Source organism: Cryptomeria japonica, chromosome 3, assembly GCF_030272615.1.
Source record: "Cryptomeria japonica chromosome 3, Sugi_1.0, whole genome shotgun sequence".
NCBI lineage: Eukaryota > Viridiplantae > Streptophyta > Pinopsida > Cupressales > Cupressaceae > Cryptomeria > Cryptomeria japonica.
Genome location: NC_081407.1, coordinates 745,091,855 through 745,112,719, shown reverse-complemented (window position 1 = coordinate 745,112,719; position 20,865 = coordinate 745,091,855). Strand labels below are relative to the sequence as shown.

General features: G+C 37.5%; 1 protein-coding gene across 1 annotated transcript in view; it reads right to left on the bottom strand.

Moving 5' to 3' along the window:
• The window catches only part of LOC131042304 (uncharacterized), a 38,135-nt gene that overhangs the window by 2,043 nt on the left and 15,227 nt on the right, over positions 1-20,865 (bottom strand). The window contains exons 4-5 of the mRNA XM_057975644.2: positions 14,216-14,331; positions 14,038-14,116 (exon numbers count right to left, since the gene is read on the bottom strand). Of these exons, the coding sequence (XP_057831627.2) occupies positions 14,038-14,116; positions 14,216-14,331 (195 nt within the window). The remainder of the gene's footprint in view (positions 1-14,037; positions 14,117-14,215; positions 14,332-20,865) is intronic.

Below are 20,865 nucleotides of genomic sequence, written 5' to 3'. Positions count from 1 at the left end.
TTGAGATCCTGCAATAATATAAAACTTCTAAGAGAGATGATTAAGCATAGATTCTTTGTAGGAACATTAACTTAACCATAGTCTTGTCCAACTCCCTATAGGAACTTAACCATAAGAAAGTGGGAGTAAGAGGAATGATGAGGTTTCCAAGATACCCTCTACCCTAGGCCCAAGAGTGGAGTGAAAGCCAGAGCCCTCTTGGCCTCATGGGACCATCGGTCAAATTACCATGAGGTGGGCTACCTAGTGACATATCCTATCACCCCCTTCATCACTTCCATCCTTATCCCCTTGTTAATAATCAAATTATGATAGAGTTTGGAAAGATACAATAGGGTGTCCTGAATGTCCTTCCCCTCTAAGTCCAAGAGCGGTGGACTCCGTCTTACACCCCCTTGGCCTCATGGGACCATCGGTCAACTACCATAAGGTGGGTTACCTAGAGGAGGACCTCATCACCGTTCTCCCTTCTTGTACTTCCTTATATTACTACAAGCAACATCTTGTGAGTGTGGGATCCCTTGACTCGGTCCTTATGACCTCTTACGAGTCCCTTGGCACCTCCTCCCATTACACCTCATACCCTTTCCCAAAAGATGGACAAAATTCACATCTCTTTTCTATTCTTATACTCTAGATCAAACACAGAGCATACACAAAGTATACACTAGAATGCATGAAGACACGGAGCATACACTTGAAAACATGAAGCATACACATAGATATAAGTAGGCACGGAGCATACATTCAAAACTGTGAAGCATAAAAATGGAATCAAGTAACTAAAACCTAATCCCACTCTCATGTACAAATAGTGGAATACGAAAGAGCCTAGGGAGATAACTCACTTTGACTACTTCTTGTAGGGGAGGGTCAAGGAATATCTCTTAGGGTTTCTATTCCTTTGTTGTAAATGAGTAGATATGCAAAATATGATACCACAATCAACTATGCTAGGAGATGAGAAATGAAACACACATAAACTGAAAATGCAGATTTTGTCTAAGCTGATAATACAGATTCTGTCTAAACTGAAACTGAGATACTGAAAGGAGGACTGAAATATGGACTTAGAGGTGCACCTGCTGCTGAAAACTGATGCAGATTGGGCAGGACCAGGACGTTGGGCACCTTGGTCCTGTTGGTGTATGTTTTATCATCTACCAAACATTAAGATAGGATGCCCGAAGGTATTCTATCCTCTCCTGAAAAATCAATACCGATTCCAAGGTCTATATGTGCGAACAAGCGACTTTAGTGGAATAGCTTCTTGGGTAGTGTATGCTGAAATTTCATGGGGGACTTACGTTTGACAAGTATCTTGAACTGCTGGACTTAAATAGATTTAGCAATTTTAGGCTCTTCTTTTTTTGGGGGGGGGGAATTTTTTGGGATTTAGACTTTCAAAAGAAAGGGAAGAAGAGACAGGGTTTAGGAAGGCTAATCTAATCCTACGAATTTCGGAGACGGTATCAACTGGGTGCTCTCGAGAAACCAAGCCTTGCTTCGCCACACTAGGGACAACTACACAAGGCCGATGCAATCTTCAATGGGTTGTGCTTATGATCGAGATGTTGGGACGCACAGGGAATAGGCTCAGACTAACTTTGCCCGATAGAATGGAAATCATCCATTTACCAAAAGTATGAGCGGAGACACACCATCAATTGATACTTATCAAATCCTTCATTCAAATTAACAACAATGAAAGCAAATCTAGATTAATTTTAACTAAGTGTTGAGGCAATTGAAACCATGCAAATCATTCAAATAATAGAGATTACAAGGTAGCGCACATGCAATATATTATCTGGAAATGACCTTAAGCAACAATACATCAAAAACCTCACACCCTCCAAATGAGAGGAGGTAGCCTTATATAGTTTTCAAGAATAAATGAACGGCCGAGATCAAACAGTGATCAAGGGCCCAGATTGAAAGCTATAAACCCTAATTAGGGTTTCCTAAAACTAACTACCCTCAACCAATTACATTTGGGACACTTGTCCTTCTTGCTAAATATGAATCATCAATGAAAATAGAAGGTTGTTGCATTGTGAAGTGCGCCCTTCTAGAAGCTTACGGATAAGTCAAGTTCATCGAACCTGGACATGCTGACTTGGAGCAATCTGATTGGTTGGAAAATGACGAGGCGCCACCTCAACGTGTTGGATGTCTTTCTTGAATTCTCCAATTTGTGTCAAGAAATCGTCTAAGTATGGAAATTTGAATCCTTCTTGTCGCCATTTGATTCTGCTTGGGAGCTTGTCTTTTTTTTTTAATTCCTTTAGGAGATGAAATTCTTCAAGAAGTTGGAAGTTTATCTAACTTTTCCATATTTTCACCAAGTCTGAGAACTTTTCTTTCTTGATGCCTTCAGATTCTTTCAAGTGCCTCGAATTTGGAGAACAAATCCCCTCGTGAAGTTTTTCTCATACTTAGCCAAATTTTGGCCCTCTCTATACTCGGACGAACCTTGCTCGTGGTCCTGTCTTCAATTCTGAATTTGGCTCAATACTCCATTTGTGTTTTCTGTGATGATCCTGCCTTCAGTTGCCAATTTCTGTTGCGTGGGAGGAGGGTAAAAGCTCTAGATAACCCCTTGCAAATATGAAAGGATGGGATCAAGTTATTCAGGCATTCGCTGTGATCATGTCCTTCTTCTCGATACCCTGACATGCCTTCATCATGATTGAGGAAATTGGAATTTTCTTTGTGAAACATTTCCCATACTTTGCCAAATTTTGGCTATCTTCACGCCCCGATGAACCTTGCCTGTGAACTTGTCCTCAATCTTTCGTTTGGCTTGAAACTCCAACTACGATCTCTATGATGATCCCGCTTCTATTTCCTCCTGCGACCTGTAAAACCAAAGGAAAATAAGTTAGAAATCTATCTTGGATTAAAGAAAATCGAGGCTGCGAACGGCTAAGTGTTTGGAAAATTTCACTTCATTTTCATACTTAGCCATGAGAATGGGATTCTCACATGTAAATTCTCCAACCTTCAAGATCACTGTAATCACAATCCAACACCAAGTGTTGTAACTCCGAAAATTTCTTATACTTAGCCAAAAAAAATAATTTTCCTCCCTTAGAAATTCGAACAAATTCACTAAAAATCATTTCTCAAACTCTAGAAAAACTCAGAAAATACATAAATCCGCATCATGAATTTAATTTCACCTTCAAAAATACTCAAAAATTCAGGAGAGATTCAATAATTCGTCCTTATACTGGTTGTCTTTCTCCAAAAGTCTGCGAAACTTTTGTCAAAAAAGTTTATCCAACTTCCAACAATATCCAAAACTTTCTCCAGATGAACTCCAAACTGAAAGTATTTTACTATGCTCTCCTTAATATTTTCGAACTTCTTGGTGTAGAAATGAAGTTTACAACGAAGTATTTGTAAATAAAGTTAAATCCTCAATCAGAAACCCTTAAAATCTTCCAAATCATGTTTCCAATTTTAACTTCATTCTTTTGGAAAGTGTTGTCATGTTTCCAAATTCGAAGAAAATATCTTCCAAAAGTTTCCAATTTGGCTATAAATTCGAGATATTTATTAATCTTCCAATATTCTCTTTAAAAAAACTTTCCATTTTGGATTTGAGTTCGAAATCCTTATCAATCTTCCAATATTCTCCTTTTGAAAACTTTCTATTTTGGATTTATTTCGAGGATTTTTAATAATCCTTAGATATTTTCTTCATTTTGGATTTAATTTTGAAATCTCAGTGGATTTTGTGACATCACTGGCATCTTGTTGATTTTGTTTGACTTTTCAATGCGTAGGTGGACTTTTGAAATTTATCTCCATCTTCTCCAAGGTATGGCGGACTTTGGAGACCTTTCCTCTTGGCTCTCTTCAAGGCGAAATTTTTGGCTAAGGCATGGGGCGGACTTTAGCCTTTGCTCCTACATGGTGAAATTTTGGCTAAGGCATGGGGCGGACTTTGAAGGTCTCTCCTCATGGCTTTCCATCAAGGCGAAATTTTGGCTAAGGCATGGGGCGGACTTTGAAGGTTCCTCCTCATATCTCTCTTTACCCTTGGCGGACTTTAAACTTGGCACCTGCTACCTTGCTCTCTTACTTTGGCGGACTTGGGAGAGGGCTCCTACATGACCTCCATCTTGGGCCGACTTTGGGTGCGGCTTCCATCGTGGGCGGACTATGGTGGTGTCCCCAACTTGGGCGGACTTCTATCACTCCTCCTCCTTAGCCTCCCAACCTTGGCGGACTTGAAACCCATCCCCTAAGCGGACTTCAAGCAACCTCCCCTTGGGCGGACTTTGGAGGGCTCTCCACCTTGGGCGGACTTTGGTGTTAGCTCCCCCATGACCTCTCTAGTCTTGGCGGACATTGGTGAGTGCTCCCACATGGCCTCTCTAGCCTTGGGCAGACTTTAAGCATAGCTCCTACATGACCCATCTTGGGCGGACTTTGGTATACCTCCCAACATGGCGGACTTTTAGACATCTCCAACATGGGCGGACTTTTAGACCTTTGCTCTTCAAGGCGGACTTTTGGAGGCTCTCAAGAGGGTGGACTATATATGAAATATAACATTTAAGTATAAATGGTATTTCACTTATACTTTACTTTAAGTTATATTTCATATATTTTGTCAGGACGTTTGAGAGTGGTTTTAGGTCTCTAGGACTTATAATGCAAAATCTAGTTTTTGGAGGATTCTCCAATTTTCCAGACTTAGTCAAATTTCAGGATCAGGATGACATTCCACAATTAGCCAAATTTCTTAGAAAAAATTCAAAATTTCACAGCTTAATCAAATTTAACCGAATTAACTTGAAATTTGAAATCCATGCCTAGGTGGATCATCTGAAGCATCACGCCCCCTAAAATCTAGAGATTTGGCTTTTTAGGTCAAAACTTGGAATTTTTGAGTTCTGGTCAAAGCTGGTCAACGGTGCAATTGTAAACCCTAGGTTTGCATCCTGAAAAAGCAAAAAGCCTAAAATCTAGGGATCTAGCTTTTTAGGTCAAAACTTGGAATTTTAGAGTTCCGGTCGAAGCTGGTCAGTGGTGCAAGTGTAAACCCTAGGTTTGCATCCCGAAAAAGCAAAAAGCAGACATCCCTAAAAAATAGGAAAAACTTTCTAAAAATAGCCATACTGGGGATCAGGCTGAAAATGCCAAAAACGAAACTTCCTAAAAAATAGGAAAAAACAAAAAAGCAAACTTTCTAAAAATAGAAAGTTGTCCAAATTCGTCCAAATCAATTGCGATCTTCATCCTTTGGCCTCTCTAAGCACTCTGGTGGTGTTCACATTTCGGAATCACATAACTTGCAAAAACTAACTTTCAATCGTCAAGGCGACAAGGCTTGGTGAAACTGCAGCAAAAGGTCATAGGACACTAACAAAACCCTAGAAAGCAGGAAAAGAGAGGGTCCCCATTTGCAATGGGGCGATGTGTGAAAAAGGTCACAACAGGTCCCTGTGCTGACAAGACGCTGAAACTCTACATCTGAGGTCCCGAGGGTCTGATGCAGATCTGGCACAGAACGTTGCAAAACCCTGGGGACCAAGGCGCCATGCCCTAGTCTCTATAAACTGAGATCAAATTCTGGCACTCAAACTGTATCTGTCTTTCATCGGTCCCGAAAATCATGCATCTGCCAAATTTCTGTACCTACACCTACAACATGAAAAAGGGTGTCTAGGTGGCTATATAGGGTTTTGCCTAAGTCAAACCCCTTGTTTTGGTGATTTCCACCTCCACAAATAGCCGATAATGTACTGAAAATGTGTGTGCAAGAATTTTGTGTGTATGCAAGATCCTAAATGAGAGTAATAAAGAATCTAGAGTTCTACCCTATGCTTTGGAGAGCAAACCCTAAATGCTTGTAAATGTGAATACAAATGCTTCAAATCACAAATGAACTAAGAGATCTAAAGCATGAATGTAAATCTGAAAATGAAGCTCATACAAAGACATGAAACTAACATGAAACCATACCAAACCCTGAGGGAGAGCTACAAGCCAATCATCAATTGGTGATCTCCTACTATTCTTCAATGTCTTCAAAGCTCTTAAGAGATGTTGAAAATGCTTGATGTAGACTTGGTGAATGCTTGATTTGCTGTTGTAGACTTCATATAACCTGCACTTTCACTTCACAAGAGGCTCCTTCAATTGCTAGATCTTAGATCCTTCAAATGAGGAAAGGAAGGCTTTATGTAGGAGACCCTAACTTTGTTTTGAGTCATAAGCCGACCTAGAAATAATATTTTCCGCCAATCTCTTGGATTTGAATATTAAAATACCGCCAAAACATGCTCCCAAAATTCAGGGAGAAAAAGTCAGGACCAAGTACCTACTTGGTCCGAACACAAGGTTCGAACACAAGGTCCGAACAACTTTTTGCCAAATTTTCGGGGAAGCAAGATATTGTGATTTTAGAGCAAATTCCAAGAGTAAGTGGGAACTTGAGATGTCTAGACATGTGAAATCGAGCCTTGAAGGTCGAAATAGGACACAATCAGGGTATTTGATGAAATGATTAATTGGAAGAATAAAATAAAAAGGGGCACACTTAGGGTAAAGGGCCCAATTTTATGATGTGTCGAGGGATAAAAGAAGACTTTAGATTTTATTTAATTAATTAATTAAATGCTTAAAGGGAATTTGAAATGCAAAATGCAAACACACTAAGGCGGGTGCTAACCTAAGCGTGAAATTGTACCACCCAATTAAGGGTGTACAATTTACGATGCTACAAATAGTAACAACTGAAATCTATTCTTAAGCTTGTGGCCCTAAAGTGTTTACTTCTTCATTTGCCGAAAAGGAGTTTGTCGAGATGTCCTCACACCATTTTTCTCACCCAAAACTTTTAAATTTGGGTTAAATGTCATCAAATTCATATTCATCCTCAATGCTATTTTGAAACTCAATCAATGACTCACCATGTGGAAGTTTGAAAGATAGTGCATGATTTAGAACATCTTCCTTTAACTTGAACTCTTCCCGCCAACAAGTGGAATCCTTTTTGTCTTCCCTTCAGTAGCATTTTGGTGAATATGCTATCATTATAAACCAGAGTTCCCAAACTCGCCGCGAGTCAGGCGAGTTTGTCGAGTTTGTCGAGTTGGCGAGTCAAGCCAAGCTCGGCGAGTTTTGACAACTCGTGACTCGGACTCGGTGAGTTTTGCTCATAACTCACCTGACTCGGGCAACTCGCCGCGAGTTAGGTGAGTTTGTCGAGTTGGCGAGTCGAGCCAAGCTTGGCGAGTTTTGACAACTCGTGACTCGAACTCGGCAAGTTTTGCTCATAACTCGCTTGACTCGGGCAACTCAAGCGAGTTATGGTAAAACTCGTCGAGTCCGAGCTCCAAGACTCGCGTCGCGGCATGTCAGACATGGCAGACAGAGAGGCTGAGGTTGTGGATATGGCAAAGGAGGATAGAGCACAATCTGGCATAGGCACAACTGAACTTGATCATTGTGGCACCTCACAAGCGAAGACTATGGCTACTCAGTCATCCAGGACCTACCTTAGACGCCTTTGTAGGAGGCAGACTACTCTAAGGCTGAGGCTGAGGCTGAGGATGAGCTAGAGCTTCTATTTGATGATGTTATAGTGTCTTTAAGCTTTATTCAACAATGGGTGCATGAAACAAGTTTTAAATCGTTAAAAAACTCTAAATTTCAAGGGTTTTTTATTTTGCCAAGTCATAGCCGAGTCACGAGTCGAGTCGGCCTTGCCAAGTCCGAGCCAAGTCCGAGTCTGGGAACTTTGTTATAAACCACTAAAACATATTCTCCTACCAAAGACTCGTTATCTTGCTTTTAAGGTTCCTCTTATTCTTAATCATTGGTCTATTCATTTCTTGTAGCTCTAGTTTTGGCCCTTCTTCCTTGAGTTTACCAGCTTCTTGGGATTCTGATTCTGATACAAATTTGTTTATTTTAGCAAAATTGATTCTTTTGGTTCTTGTTCCTTGAGTTCCTCCTTAGCCATTTTCCTTATGTATTCATATAGGCCTCTTTTGTCAAGATAAGGGTCCCGAGTGGCTCCAAATCCTCATCAAAGGGGACGCTAGCTTTGAAATCATTTGGCAACCTTTGATATTGGTCGAAAATTTTGGGGGCCTTAAGTTTGTACCTTTCTTTGTCCTTTTGTGTTTTCATTAAAAACTCTTGCAAAAAATCTGTCCTCTTCTTTTTGCAAGAACCTTGGCTGAAAAATATTATATTGGGGCTCTATAGAACCTTTCAAGTCTATATATAACATTTCAAGATTTTTAGACTTTCAAATCTCTGACTGAAATGCATCCAACATGTTAGCTTTACTCTGCAAGCTAGCAAGATCACGCTCTGATACCATTTGTAAAACTCCTTATTTTTCCTAAAATAAATAAGCCTAACTCACTATAATGATTACATAATTAATTATAAACTAAGTCACAGAATATGGTGAACTTCAAGGATGAAGTTCGAATTTTTTCGAATTTCAAACTTTTTTCCAAAATACGTTCAAATTCGGCCATAAATTCGTACGGCCACAACATCATTATTTTTTCATTAAAGCTAAAATTTAAAAAGCATTTTTTTTAGGGTTTTTGAAAAGCGTCAAGGTTTTTTCTTAGATTTTCGACAGATTTTTTTTTATAAAACCTACTCTCCGCCTCTATAAACACATGACTCCCATGAAGAGGTGATCTTGTAGATTTTCGGCAGATTTTGAAGTTGGAGTGCGTGAGGAGGTGATCTTGTGTCTCTTGGGTCAAGGGTATCAACTATCGGGTATTCACTCCCATGGCTGCAAAGGCTGGAAATCGTGCAAGGGTCGTCGAATTTATAATATACTGGAGTTGCTGCAAAGGCCTTCACAAGCGTCGTCATCGTTGCCATCATAGACTGGACTTGCCATCGATGTCGTTGCATCGTTGCTTGTTCAGGTAGGCGCGCGATTTCAGTTTTATTCAGTTTGCCTTCATAATTTATTTTGTAGTGTAATAAAAAAAATTTAAGATACATTTTTTTGTGTTATATATTTATTTGAATGATTTTATCATATATCACTGTGACTTATTTATATTCTATTACAGTGATTTTTTTTGTGCTTTCGTATATTTTATTATTACTAGATATATTACTGTATATTTTATTTACTGTATTCTATTTTACTTTATTTATTGTATGATTTTTTTTATTGTATATTTTTACTATATTACTGTATTTTATTCCAGTATTCTATTTACAAGTGCGAACATCATCAATAGCTTTATTACAATGCTTTTATTATATATTTTGTTTTTTAGAGTTAAATATAACAAATATTATATTTAAATAAAGTTTAAAACTTATTGAATTATTTTGTTTTTTAGAGTTAAAAAATTAGCATATTATCTATTTTTTGTTTTAATTTTTTTAAATAAAATTTAGACCATTTTTTAAATGTTAAAAATTATTTTTCTTCTAAATTGTACAGATTGTAATGGCTCCCAACAAATCAACTTTAGAGGCATGGAAACATGTGACCCGCAATGGTGCTAATCTTCATTGTAACTTGTGCCCGAAAGTTTTTACCGGAACTTTAACAAGGGTAAAAGACCACTTGCTTGGTATTACAGAGGGTAAAGGTGGAGGTGTTACTGCATGTCCAAAAATGACCAAAGAAATTAGAGCTATTTTAGAGAAACAGCAAGCCTCTTCGATTGCAGGAAAGATGCAGGCGACACAAAAGAAACAGAGAATTGAAGAGGATGTGTCTAGATTCACATCTGTTATGTCTTCCTCTTCGAGTCTACCCAAGGCCACAGGGGCATCCAAAGAGAGTGGAACTTTGAAGAGTCTTTGGAAACCAGTAGAGAAACAACAGGTGGATGATGCACTAGCAGATTTGTTTTACACAAGTGCTATTCCATTCAATATAGCTAGAAATCCGCATTTTCGCAATGCAATTCAAAAAGTTGCAGAGTTTGGCAAAGGGTACACACCTCCCACTTCTGAGGCTTTCAGGACAACTCTTTTGTAGAGGTCAAAAAATAGAGTGACTGAGAAACTAGCTGAGGTCAAAGCCTCTTGGAAGGCAACAAGTTGCACCATATTGAGTGATGGATGGTCAGATATATGTCAAAGGCCATTGATCAATGTTTTGGTGGCTTGCCCTAAAGGTGTTGTATTCATGAAAGTGATTGACACCATGAACCACAAGAAAAACTTCTGAATACATATTTCAAATATTAGAGGAAGCCATTCTTGAAGTAGGGGTGGAAAATGTGGTTCAAGTGGTAATTGATAGTGTAGCGAATTGTGTGGAAGCTAGAAAACTAATTGTTGAGAAATACCCACAAATATATTGGAGTCCATGTGCAGCACATTGTTCGGATTTGTTGCTTTATGATTTGGCTAAGTTTCCATGGATACATGAAGCAATTCATAGAGGGAGAGCAATTGCAAACTTCATAAGAAATCATCGTCTCACATTGAGTCTTTATAGGCAGTATGCATCTAGGGAGTTGTTGAGGCCTTGTGACACAAGGTTTGCTTCATTTTATATCACTTTGAAAAGAGTTGTTGAAGAGAAAGCAGCTTTGAGATCTGTTGTTTGTTCCAATGAGTGGGAAAATTCAGCATTTTCTATAAAAGTGCCAAGGGCAAGAACATAGAGCAAATTGTTTTAAATAGCATCGTTTTGGAAAGTGGAACAAAAGTTCTACGTATCTGTGAGCCAATTGTTGATGTGCTTCGTATGGTTGATGATGACAAACCTTGCCTTGGCATGCTTTATGAAAACATGGATTGTTGTAAGGAAGCTATTCAGAGAGCACTAAATAATGTAGCTGCAGAGTACATGGAGATATGGGCGGCAGTTGATTCTAGATAGAAAATGATGCACACACTTTTACATGCAGCAGCTTGTTATTTGGAGCCTAAGCTATTTCATATTGATAGACAAGCTGATTTTGAAATTATGGCAAGGTTTCATGAAGCCATTAGCAAATTTGAACCAGATCCAACAATTGCATCTCTAATCAAAGACCAAGGTTGGGTATACAAGAGAGCATAAGGGTTGTTTGGAATAGCACAAGCCAAATATGATATGACACAAGATGCAGTACCTGGTTATAGATGGTGGATGAGCTATGGAGCACAAACTCCTGAACTGCAGCGCTTTGCCATTAGAATACTGAGTCAGGGAGCAAGTTCATCAGCTTGTGAGAGGAATTGGAGTTGCTTTGACCACATCCATTCCAAGAAGAGGAACAAATTGTTGTCAGGGAAGTTGGGAGATCTTGTCTACATTCGCAACAATTTGAAATTGTTCATGAACAAATCAGCAGGCGACTCCACATCTTCTTCACAACAACGCATTCCAAAAGACATAGAAGTGCCAGTTGCAGATGAGCCTGACTTTGATGAGGAATCTGAGCCAAGTGCTCTTGATGACTTAGAGCTTTTTTGAAGTTCTATAGTCTTGACTTTTTATTGTACCTTTTTGAAAAGTAAACATTCGCAATCGTGATTTCACATGTTTCTTATGGTTTATATTTTATAAATGTGCCATCTTTTTATGATGACTTCAAATCTATTTAGCAATGTTAAACTATTTTGATAATTTATTAGAAATATTACATATACTTAAAAATAAACAAAATTATATAAAGCGAATATAATCCGAATTTTTTTTTTTCGAATTTTTCCCTTGTCGAATTTCATCCGAATTTCATGGCTGTCCAATTCGAATTCGAATTCGAACCTAGTGGCTTAGATTATAAATATAAATTTATCCTAAAAATTATAACTTTGATTATATAAAGTTGGATTTAAAGATTATAATGTATCTCTTAAAATATAAAACTTATCCTTCCAATTTATGAACAATTAGGGGTTTCTGTCCACTAACTTGACAAGAGAAATTAAGGATTTTCATCCTTCAATATCAGTCCTAGATGGTTTTGTCCTCAGGCTGTTAGAATATTAATTCATACTTAACAAGGAGTGATAAATAAATATAAAATGTATTCTTCCAATGATGCTTATTTCTCCTAGTTTGGTGTCTCTTATATATCTTTTTCCTTCAATGGTTGTGATTCTTCACATGCTCCTTGATATTTGATTAAATTAAAATTTAATTTATTTTTTGTTATTTTATTTTATTATTATAATCTCATTCAAAAACAAAACATCATTCTGACTGTTCATCATCGCTTGACAGTAGAGTTTTGCAGCAGTTAGAAAACCAGAAATGAAAAAAGGCAAGAAGTCATCAAGACTGTAATGTCCCCAATTTTCAGTGTTCCATGGGGACACGTCCTCCCCCTTTTTGGCCGCATCTCGAAGACTGGGACGTCTCCAGGACGGAGGGACAGGGACGTCTCCGAGACGGAGGGACGGGAACGCGACGTCCCCTACCGTCCTGCCATCGCCACCCAAGTGCCGCCAGAGATGGGGAGCCACGTCTCCTTGGGAGACGCCCAGACGTCTCCCGTCACCCCCACGTATATGCAATGTTTAAAATTAAAAAAATTTTAAAAGTGAGTTTTGTCATTTTGTCTTTGACTCTAGTCTCTTTTGTAATGCTATTGCTATTAATATTTGTATTTGGCTACTCATTGTAATGATGAATCATGTAATCATCTTTATTATTATAGACTTTGCAATGGCATCAAATATTCATATTTTCTTTTTTCAATATAATAGAAATCTCCAATTTGACAATTTCATTTGTCAAATTTTATTTAGCAATTAGCAATTAGCATTGAAGAAACCTTGGTATTTAGATTTAGCATTTCAAATTTCCTATAGTTTCATTTGAAATGTAATTCTTATACTGTTATACTGTTATACTGTCATACATCTTTTCAAAACTAGTTTTTCAAGTACTATATGTATATGTATAATTCTCCTATCTTGGTTTGATGTTTTTGGCAATCTTTACTGCCTAAACTGCAAATAAAGAATGCACATTGGAATGATTGGTCAATGCAATTTGCTTGTTAAATTTCTGGAAACTTATTGCAAGATTAGGTAAAAAAATCTGAAGGGTATCTTTCAAAGACACAAAGGGTTAACATGGAAGGCAAAGAATCAACATACCCAACACAATCTTTATGGCACTTTTTAGAATAACATTTGGAGGTTGTTTTAACATAGGAGAGAAGCAATTTGCCTGTAGCTGCCTGAGAAATATTTTGAGCTGCTTGTAGCAAGTTGTATAGCTGTTATAGTGTGACTTGTAGTTGCTTGTAATGGTTTTGCGGCTTTCTGTAGCGGCCTGTGGTATTCTGTTAAAAGCTGCCTGTAGTGATTGTTTTCCAACAATAACACATCAGCCTGTAGTGTTCTGTTCAACAATAATGTTTTCAGCTATGTTGTAGTTAATAAAGAAATCTGAATTTAATGAATGTATTATGCGTTGATTGGGGTGCGCAGAAGGTACAAGGAATATGGTTGCAAGGGCGGGCTATCATTAATTTGACTCCATATCCTTGCCTGTATCACATTCTTAATAGAGAAAATGACAATATAATTGCACTGTACAACATGATCACATAATCAGTGCTTTATGCAATAATGATCATACCCAAAAAAATCATCAGTAGGCAAGCCCAAGTAGCAAGTGTCAAGTTGGAAATTTTTCTTTTGCTCAACAACAGAAGATAAAGGCAATGAAACATACAGTGAAAGCTAGAAGTCTATGGTTACAATCTGGACACACCATAAGAAGCACATACCATAAATAAAAACATCAGAACATGAACAAAGAGAAAATTCAAACAAAACGTAAATTTCCACAACAATAACCCATACCTGAATTTCAGTTAGCATAGGAGCAACATTTGTTAGCAAAACTAATTGGATTCACCATACGAAGCACACATACCATAAATTAAAACATCAGAACATGAAAAATGAGAAAATTCAAACAAAAAGTAAAATACAGTGACGAGAAGACTATAATTAGATACATCATAGGAAGCACATGGCACAAATTAAAACATCGGAACATAAACAATGAGACAATTCAAACAAATGGTTAAATACAGAGACAGTAACCAATACCTGAATTTCAGTTAGTGTAGGAGCAACATTTGTCAGCAAAAATTTGCTTGTCTCAAAAATCCCAGTGCGCAGTCCATGGCTATCATTAGACAACATAAACAATATAAATAGTTGTCTAAAGGGCACATTTTGCTTCTGAATGGAACAAACAACATCATGTTCAAACTGTAAAACATACCTTGTAAATTGTCCCCAAATTGCTGGAATTGAGCCTCTGTACAATGCCCTTGTGCCAATCTGAGGAACCTTTGATGCAACCTCAAGAAATGAAAGTGTTGATGCTTGTACACGTGTCTGATATAACATTAAAGTTTAAATAAATACTCAACATCAATTTTCTCAATCAGTGCAAAATATGAAAAAACTTCAAAATGGCACCCCATTCTTATGAAGGTCTGAAAAATCTACACTTTTTGCTTTACAAAAAGAATGCTAAAATGGAAAAGTAAATCAAAAAAAGGCTCTTCAGAAAATCAAAAAAAGGTTTCCACTCCCATGCATTTTGTAGTATTCATCCCAGCCTGAGTTTCACGAAATAAAATTTGATAGGTGCAAATACAAATATGATGATTCCACCTTTTAGACCAAGACAACAATTATAGATTTTTTCACAAATGAAAAAAAGCATAATAAATGGCAAACCTTACATGTCAAATCGAAAACAAGGAAAGTACTGATACATAACTGCAATTTTCTCTGCTTCAGCTTTTCACACATGTGGGTAAGGCAAGTGCTTTCTAACAAAGTACAACCAAGATACCCAGTTAAGTTCAAGCTTTAATGATGACATGTAAGAAATTATGGATAAGAAAGATCATGATTGGACCCTAAATTTTTCTGCAACTCTGAACCAGCCACTTGCTAGTGATAACTCTGAATGTCATGTGCAACTATAGGTATACATAAAAATCTCCTCTCCATGGAAATTCAAAATCATAAGCATCCTGCTCCAGAACTAGTGTTCTAGTATTCTCAACATGCTATTCCAATTATACAGGGTTAATCACATAATGTTTCCCCACAAATGTTAGTTGTACATTATGCTAAGACTTACAAACTCTATGTACACATTGCACAGGTACAGGTTCTATGTTACAACTTCAAGAAGTAAAACTTCAAAGGAATAAGGCAATGATCCTGACAAGCAATCCATGCATCCAATGGTAAAAGCTATGTGATTTGAACAAGTATTGAACAGTTCATATTTTTGAGCTGTGAACACTGATCTTATCCATGTCAATGGTATTAGAATAATACTTTAGTACATAATTTATTAATGGTCAATAATGTATTTTATGTAAATAATTAGGTAAGATCGTGTTTCCAATCTTTTAGCAGTTTCTTTTTAGAAACTTGCTCTTTTTTGTAATTCTTTGATTCTTTGATATTCAGTGCTCACAAGTGTTTCGATTGTTGATCGTGCATCTCGCACTACTGTAGCTGTTGGCATTGCGGATCATGGTCTTTACCAACTTGTGGATACAGGTGATTCTCTTGAGCATGCTTTTGCAGCTAAATCATCCTCTATCACCCGTTTATGGCATCAGCGATATGGTCACCTGAACATTCACTACCTTGCTCAGCTTGTTCGGGAAGGTTAAGTACATGGCCTACCTGAAATTCAAACTCAAAATCGGCGAGTTTGTGAAGCTTGTCAAGATGGGAAGCAACACAGGACACCGTTCAAGGATGGTGACTCATGGCGAGCATCTAAGGTACTACAGTTAGTCCACACCTAAGTCACAAAGTTCGAATTTGAATTCGAATTCGACAGCCATGAAATTCGGATGAAATTCGACAAGGGAAAAATTGGAAAAAAAAAATCGAATAAAATTCGCCTTATATAATATTGTTTATTTTTAAATATAAGTATACTTCTTATAAACTATCAAAATAGCTTAACATTGCTAAATAGATTTGAAGTCATTATAAAAAGATGGCACATTTATAAAATATAAACCATAAAAAACATGTGAAATCATTAAACAAAACATTATATTGTCATTATATAATTGCTTAACATTATAAATACATTAAACAAAACATTATATTCTCATTATGTAATTTCTTAACATTGCTTAACATTATAGATTTGAAGTCATTATATTGTCGAGCAATACTGAATACGGATTATATGAATACTGAATACGATTTATATGAATACCAAAACATTAAACAAAACATTAAACATTAAAAATTGGGGCAAACCAAAACATTATATGAATATTGAATACGGATTATATGAATACCGGGCAAACCAAAACATTAATAATTGAAGAAGCCTTCCTGAACACGACTGTTGGCAACGATGGAGGAGGTATGCACGACAGTGCCAGCAAACACAGAGATAACCCGCCGCAAACACAGAGAACCCGCCATAGACTCAAAAATCGCTGCCATAGACCCACCGTAGACTCAGAAACCCTAAAAAAATGCTTTTTCAGATTTTTCCTTCAGTAAAAAAAAAAGATGTTCTTGTCCGTACAAATTAATGGTCAAATTTGAACGATTTTTTTATAAATGTTTGAAATTCGATTAAATTCGAACCTCATCCATGAAAATCGCCGTATTCTGTGACTTAGGTCCACACTGATGTATGTGGTCCAAAGAATACACCTTCTGTTACTGGGTGCAGGTATTTCTTGCTTTTTTTTTATGATTTCAGTCGTAAGATGTGGGTGTATTTTTTCAAACAGAAATCAGATGTTTTTCTTGTATTTTAGAAATTTAAGGCCTTAGTAGAAAAAGAGTCTGGTTGTTCTATTATTACTCTTAGGTCTGATAATGGAGGGGAGTTTTGTTCTGCTGCTTTCTCCACTTTATGTGATACACATGGCATAAAACGTCAGTTAACCACACCATTCACCCCTTAACAAAACGGCATTGTAGAACGTCGCAACCGCACCATTACAGAAATGGCTAGGTCAATGTTGGAACATAGAAATGTTCCTAAGAAGTATTGGGCAGAAGCAGTATTTACTATTGTCTATCTCCTTAATAGGTCTCCCACTCATGCTATTAAGGGGAAGACTCCTCAGGAAGCCTGGACTAGTCCCAAACCCAGGATCAATCATCTAAAAGTTTTTGGCTCTTTAGCATATGTATGGATTCCAAATGCCATATGCTCCAAGTTGGATTCCAAGAGTCATAAGCTTATGTTTACAAGATACAGTGACAACCACAAGGCTTACCGGCTGATTGATGTAGACATTGATCGTCTTATCTTCAATCATGATGTTGTCTTGGATGAAGAAGAAGGACCATTTCAGCTTTTCTCGTCTAAGCAGAATTCTGAGGATCAGCCTTGAAAGCTTATGATTTGGGTGTTCGTCTTCCATTTGGTTCACTTGATGGGAGGGATGATGTAGATTCTGAATTTGACGATGCACTACCTAAATTTCCTCCGGATGATGCTAATCTTCTACATGTTCCTGTTCCACCTCTAGTTCCAGTTATTCCTCTTGAATCTAATGTTGGCACTTCTACTCTCCAGCCTAAATGGTGGGCTAAGACCATCAGTGATCTTTATCCTGATGAGCTCATTGAGGGTAGATCTTCCAGAAATAAGGGCAAGCAACAAAATACAATTAACTTTGCTCTCATGGCCAACATTCATAGTATTTATGAGCCTCAAACCTATACAGAGGCAAAAAGGATTCTAGAGTGGGAACAGGGAATGGACGCAGAATACAAGAGCATTCTGAAAAACAACACCTAGGTTCTCTCTGATCTTCCTCCCAAGAAGAAGCCCATTAGCTGCAAATGGGTGTATAAGGTCAAGTATCATGCAGATGGTACCTTAGATAAATACAAGGCTAGATTAGTTGCTCGAGGATTCACAAAGCGAGAGGGCATTGATTATGAGGAGACTTTTGCTCCTACTTCCAAGATGAGTACCATTCGTCTTCTTCTCACTATTGCAGCTCAGCTTGGATGGAAAGTCCATCAGATGGATGTTAAGAGTGGCTTCCTCAACGGTGAGTTGCAGGAAGAAGTCTACATGACGCAACCTCTTGGTTTCAAGGTTGCCGGCAAAGACCATCAAGTGTGTAGACTCAAGAAAGCACTCTATGGACTCAAACAGAAGCTCCTCAAGTGTGGTACATCAAGTTTGATCAATACTTGGTTGCTCATGGTTTTCAACGTAGCCCTTCTAACAGTAATCAGCATATGAAACACTCTAGTGATGGTGTTCTCTTTCTTGTTGTCTATGTGGATGACTTGATCATTACTGGCAGTTCAGCACATTTGATTGCAGAAATCAAACAAGATTTGTGCAAGGCATTTGATATGATAGATTTGGGGCTTCTCCATTATTGTTTAGGTGTTGAGGTTTGGCAAACTGATGGTAGCATTTTTATTACTCAATCTAAGTATGCCAGGAACTTGCTTGACAGGTTTTGAATGCAAGATTGTAAACCTGCTTCCACGCCTATGGAGATAGGATTGAAGTTGTCAGCCAAGTCTGATTCTCCTCTTGTATATGCAACAACATTCAAGCAACTAGTGGGCAGTCTCCTCTATCTCACTTCCACTAGACTTGATCCCAGTTTTGCAGTGACCTACATTTCACGCTTCATGATAGCCCCCAAGACTGATCATTGGGTAGCAGCGAAGCGTGTGCTGCGTTATGTGAAGGACACTTCTGATTATGGACTTCTTTACGCTCGGAGTCATGATCCTAGACTTAGTGGTTTCACAAATTCAAATTGGGCAGGTTCGGTCGATGACAAGAAATCAACATCTGGATGTGTGTTCAATTCGGGATCTGGTGGTCACATGGACTAGTAAAAAGCAACAAGCAAGAGCTCTCTCCTCGACAGAAGCAAAGTATCGAGGAGCAGATAAGGGAGCTTGTGAGGCAGTTTGGCTTCATCGGATGCTTGCGGATATGCAAATATCTCAAGCAAGTCCGACTCCCTTGTTCTGTGATAATCAGGGAGTGCTCAAACTTGCCAAGAATCTCATCTTTCATGAAAGAATCAAGCATGTGGAAACTCATTGTCATTTTATTCGAAAGCTTGTTGAAGACGGTTCAGTTCAGTTGCGGTATGTTCCAACTGCAAATCAGACTGCAGACATTCTCACCAAGTCTCTCAGCCCAAATAAGTTTGCTAAATTCAAGGGACAGCTTGGTGTAGTTGACAGATTGACCATTAAGGAAGGTATTAGACTAATACTTTAGTACGTAATTTATTAATGGTCAATAATGTATTTTATGTAAATAATTAGGTAAGATAGTGTTTCCGATCTTTCAGCAGTTTCTTTTTAGAAACTTCCTCTTTTTGTAATTCTTTGATTCTTTATAATCTTCAGCTTCTATAAATAATATCAATCATTTTTTTACCAATTACGTGTTGTAATAAACGGTCTGATGCATAGATTCTAGTTACTCAAATAATGAAGCATATGCAAAGCTGAAATATGAGGCTCGTGCTTATGCAGAACACAATATTTTATCCTTGAAAATCTATGAATAAGAACATAAAGAGATAGGTACGCCTTTTGGCAATATAATGTGTTAACTAAATACTTATAATTGAAATGTTTGAGATCATTAGGAGAGGAGCCAATAGTTGGGCTTGAGAGTATATGACCCCAATTCCTATAAGAAATTATTCCATTAGTATCTTATCAATACTTCAATGAAAAATTTATATCCAAAAAAAAAGTGGTCAACATTTTGACATGACCAAAATAGATGTTATTTAACATGGTGTAAGTATGTAAAGAAATGTACATTTTTTATAAACTATCATGTCACAATCACATACTTTTATTCCACATAAGATAGGACACCGCTATCAGCATTTTTTTTTTCAAAATCAATAATATATTTAAACATTTCCATTATCAGCACATAAATACTTCTGAGAGAAATGGTTGTAAATTCTGATGCAATCCATGCGCTCCTTCCTTCAATGCAACACAATGTGAACTTAGCACCAACGCCCTTGTGAAATATCTTTATTAATTTAGTGCCAGATTCAGGTATACATTTTAAACAATACTAAGAGCATTAATATTCATAAATTAATGGAGGCAAAGTTCCTTGGCTATCTGTTATGTGTTATATTGTTTTCTTTTAAAAAAATTCAACAAGTATGGACACGTCCTGTCAATGGGTTTGCAATTTGACCTGCATGGGCTTCTGTTTTAGGACTGTGATTAGATTTTTCTCTTCTGTAATTGTACAATTGATCTTCCATGCAGCGTTTGTAGTTTTTATCGGTACTGATTTTTTATTGGTCCTGTTTTGTACATTGGTAAAAAATTAAATTCATTTGGGTTTTGTATCCATAAATGAGAAATGTTGGATTCACAGCTATTGAGGACTCTTTTCAATGGTTGGCATTCAATCTTGGCCCCATAATTAGATGTAGCGATTTTGTTCTTCATAAGTTTTCAAATATTGGGTTTGTGGAGGCAAAAGAGGGGCATATTGCTGCATGTAATTACAGGACTCAAGAATGGATATCCAAAATGCCCATTCAAAGGGATCATGTTTGCAGGGATGCTCAGATGAAGGGCCAATCTGCTGAGCCTCTTAGTCTTGCTTTTAAGAGTTGTGCAAATGATGGTATTGAGCAGTCTTGTTGTCCAATATTTGAGTGTTGAGCAGAATTTTGATGTCCTCGGTGGCCACAATTGCATGTATAATCAACTACACAAAGATGATTCAGCTCAGATTGCAGGAGAAGAAGTCAGAACAAGGGGAGTTAATCCACAATGGTGTCCTGTGTTTCTCTAAAATTCTTTTATTAAGAAGAATGAATTGAGATACCTAGTGTTGTGACCAAATCACACATCGCCCCATCATAAATGGGG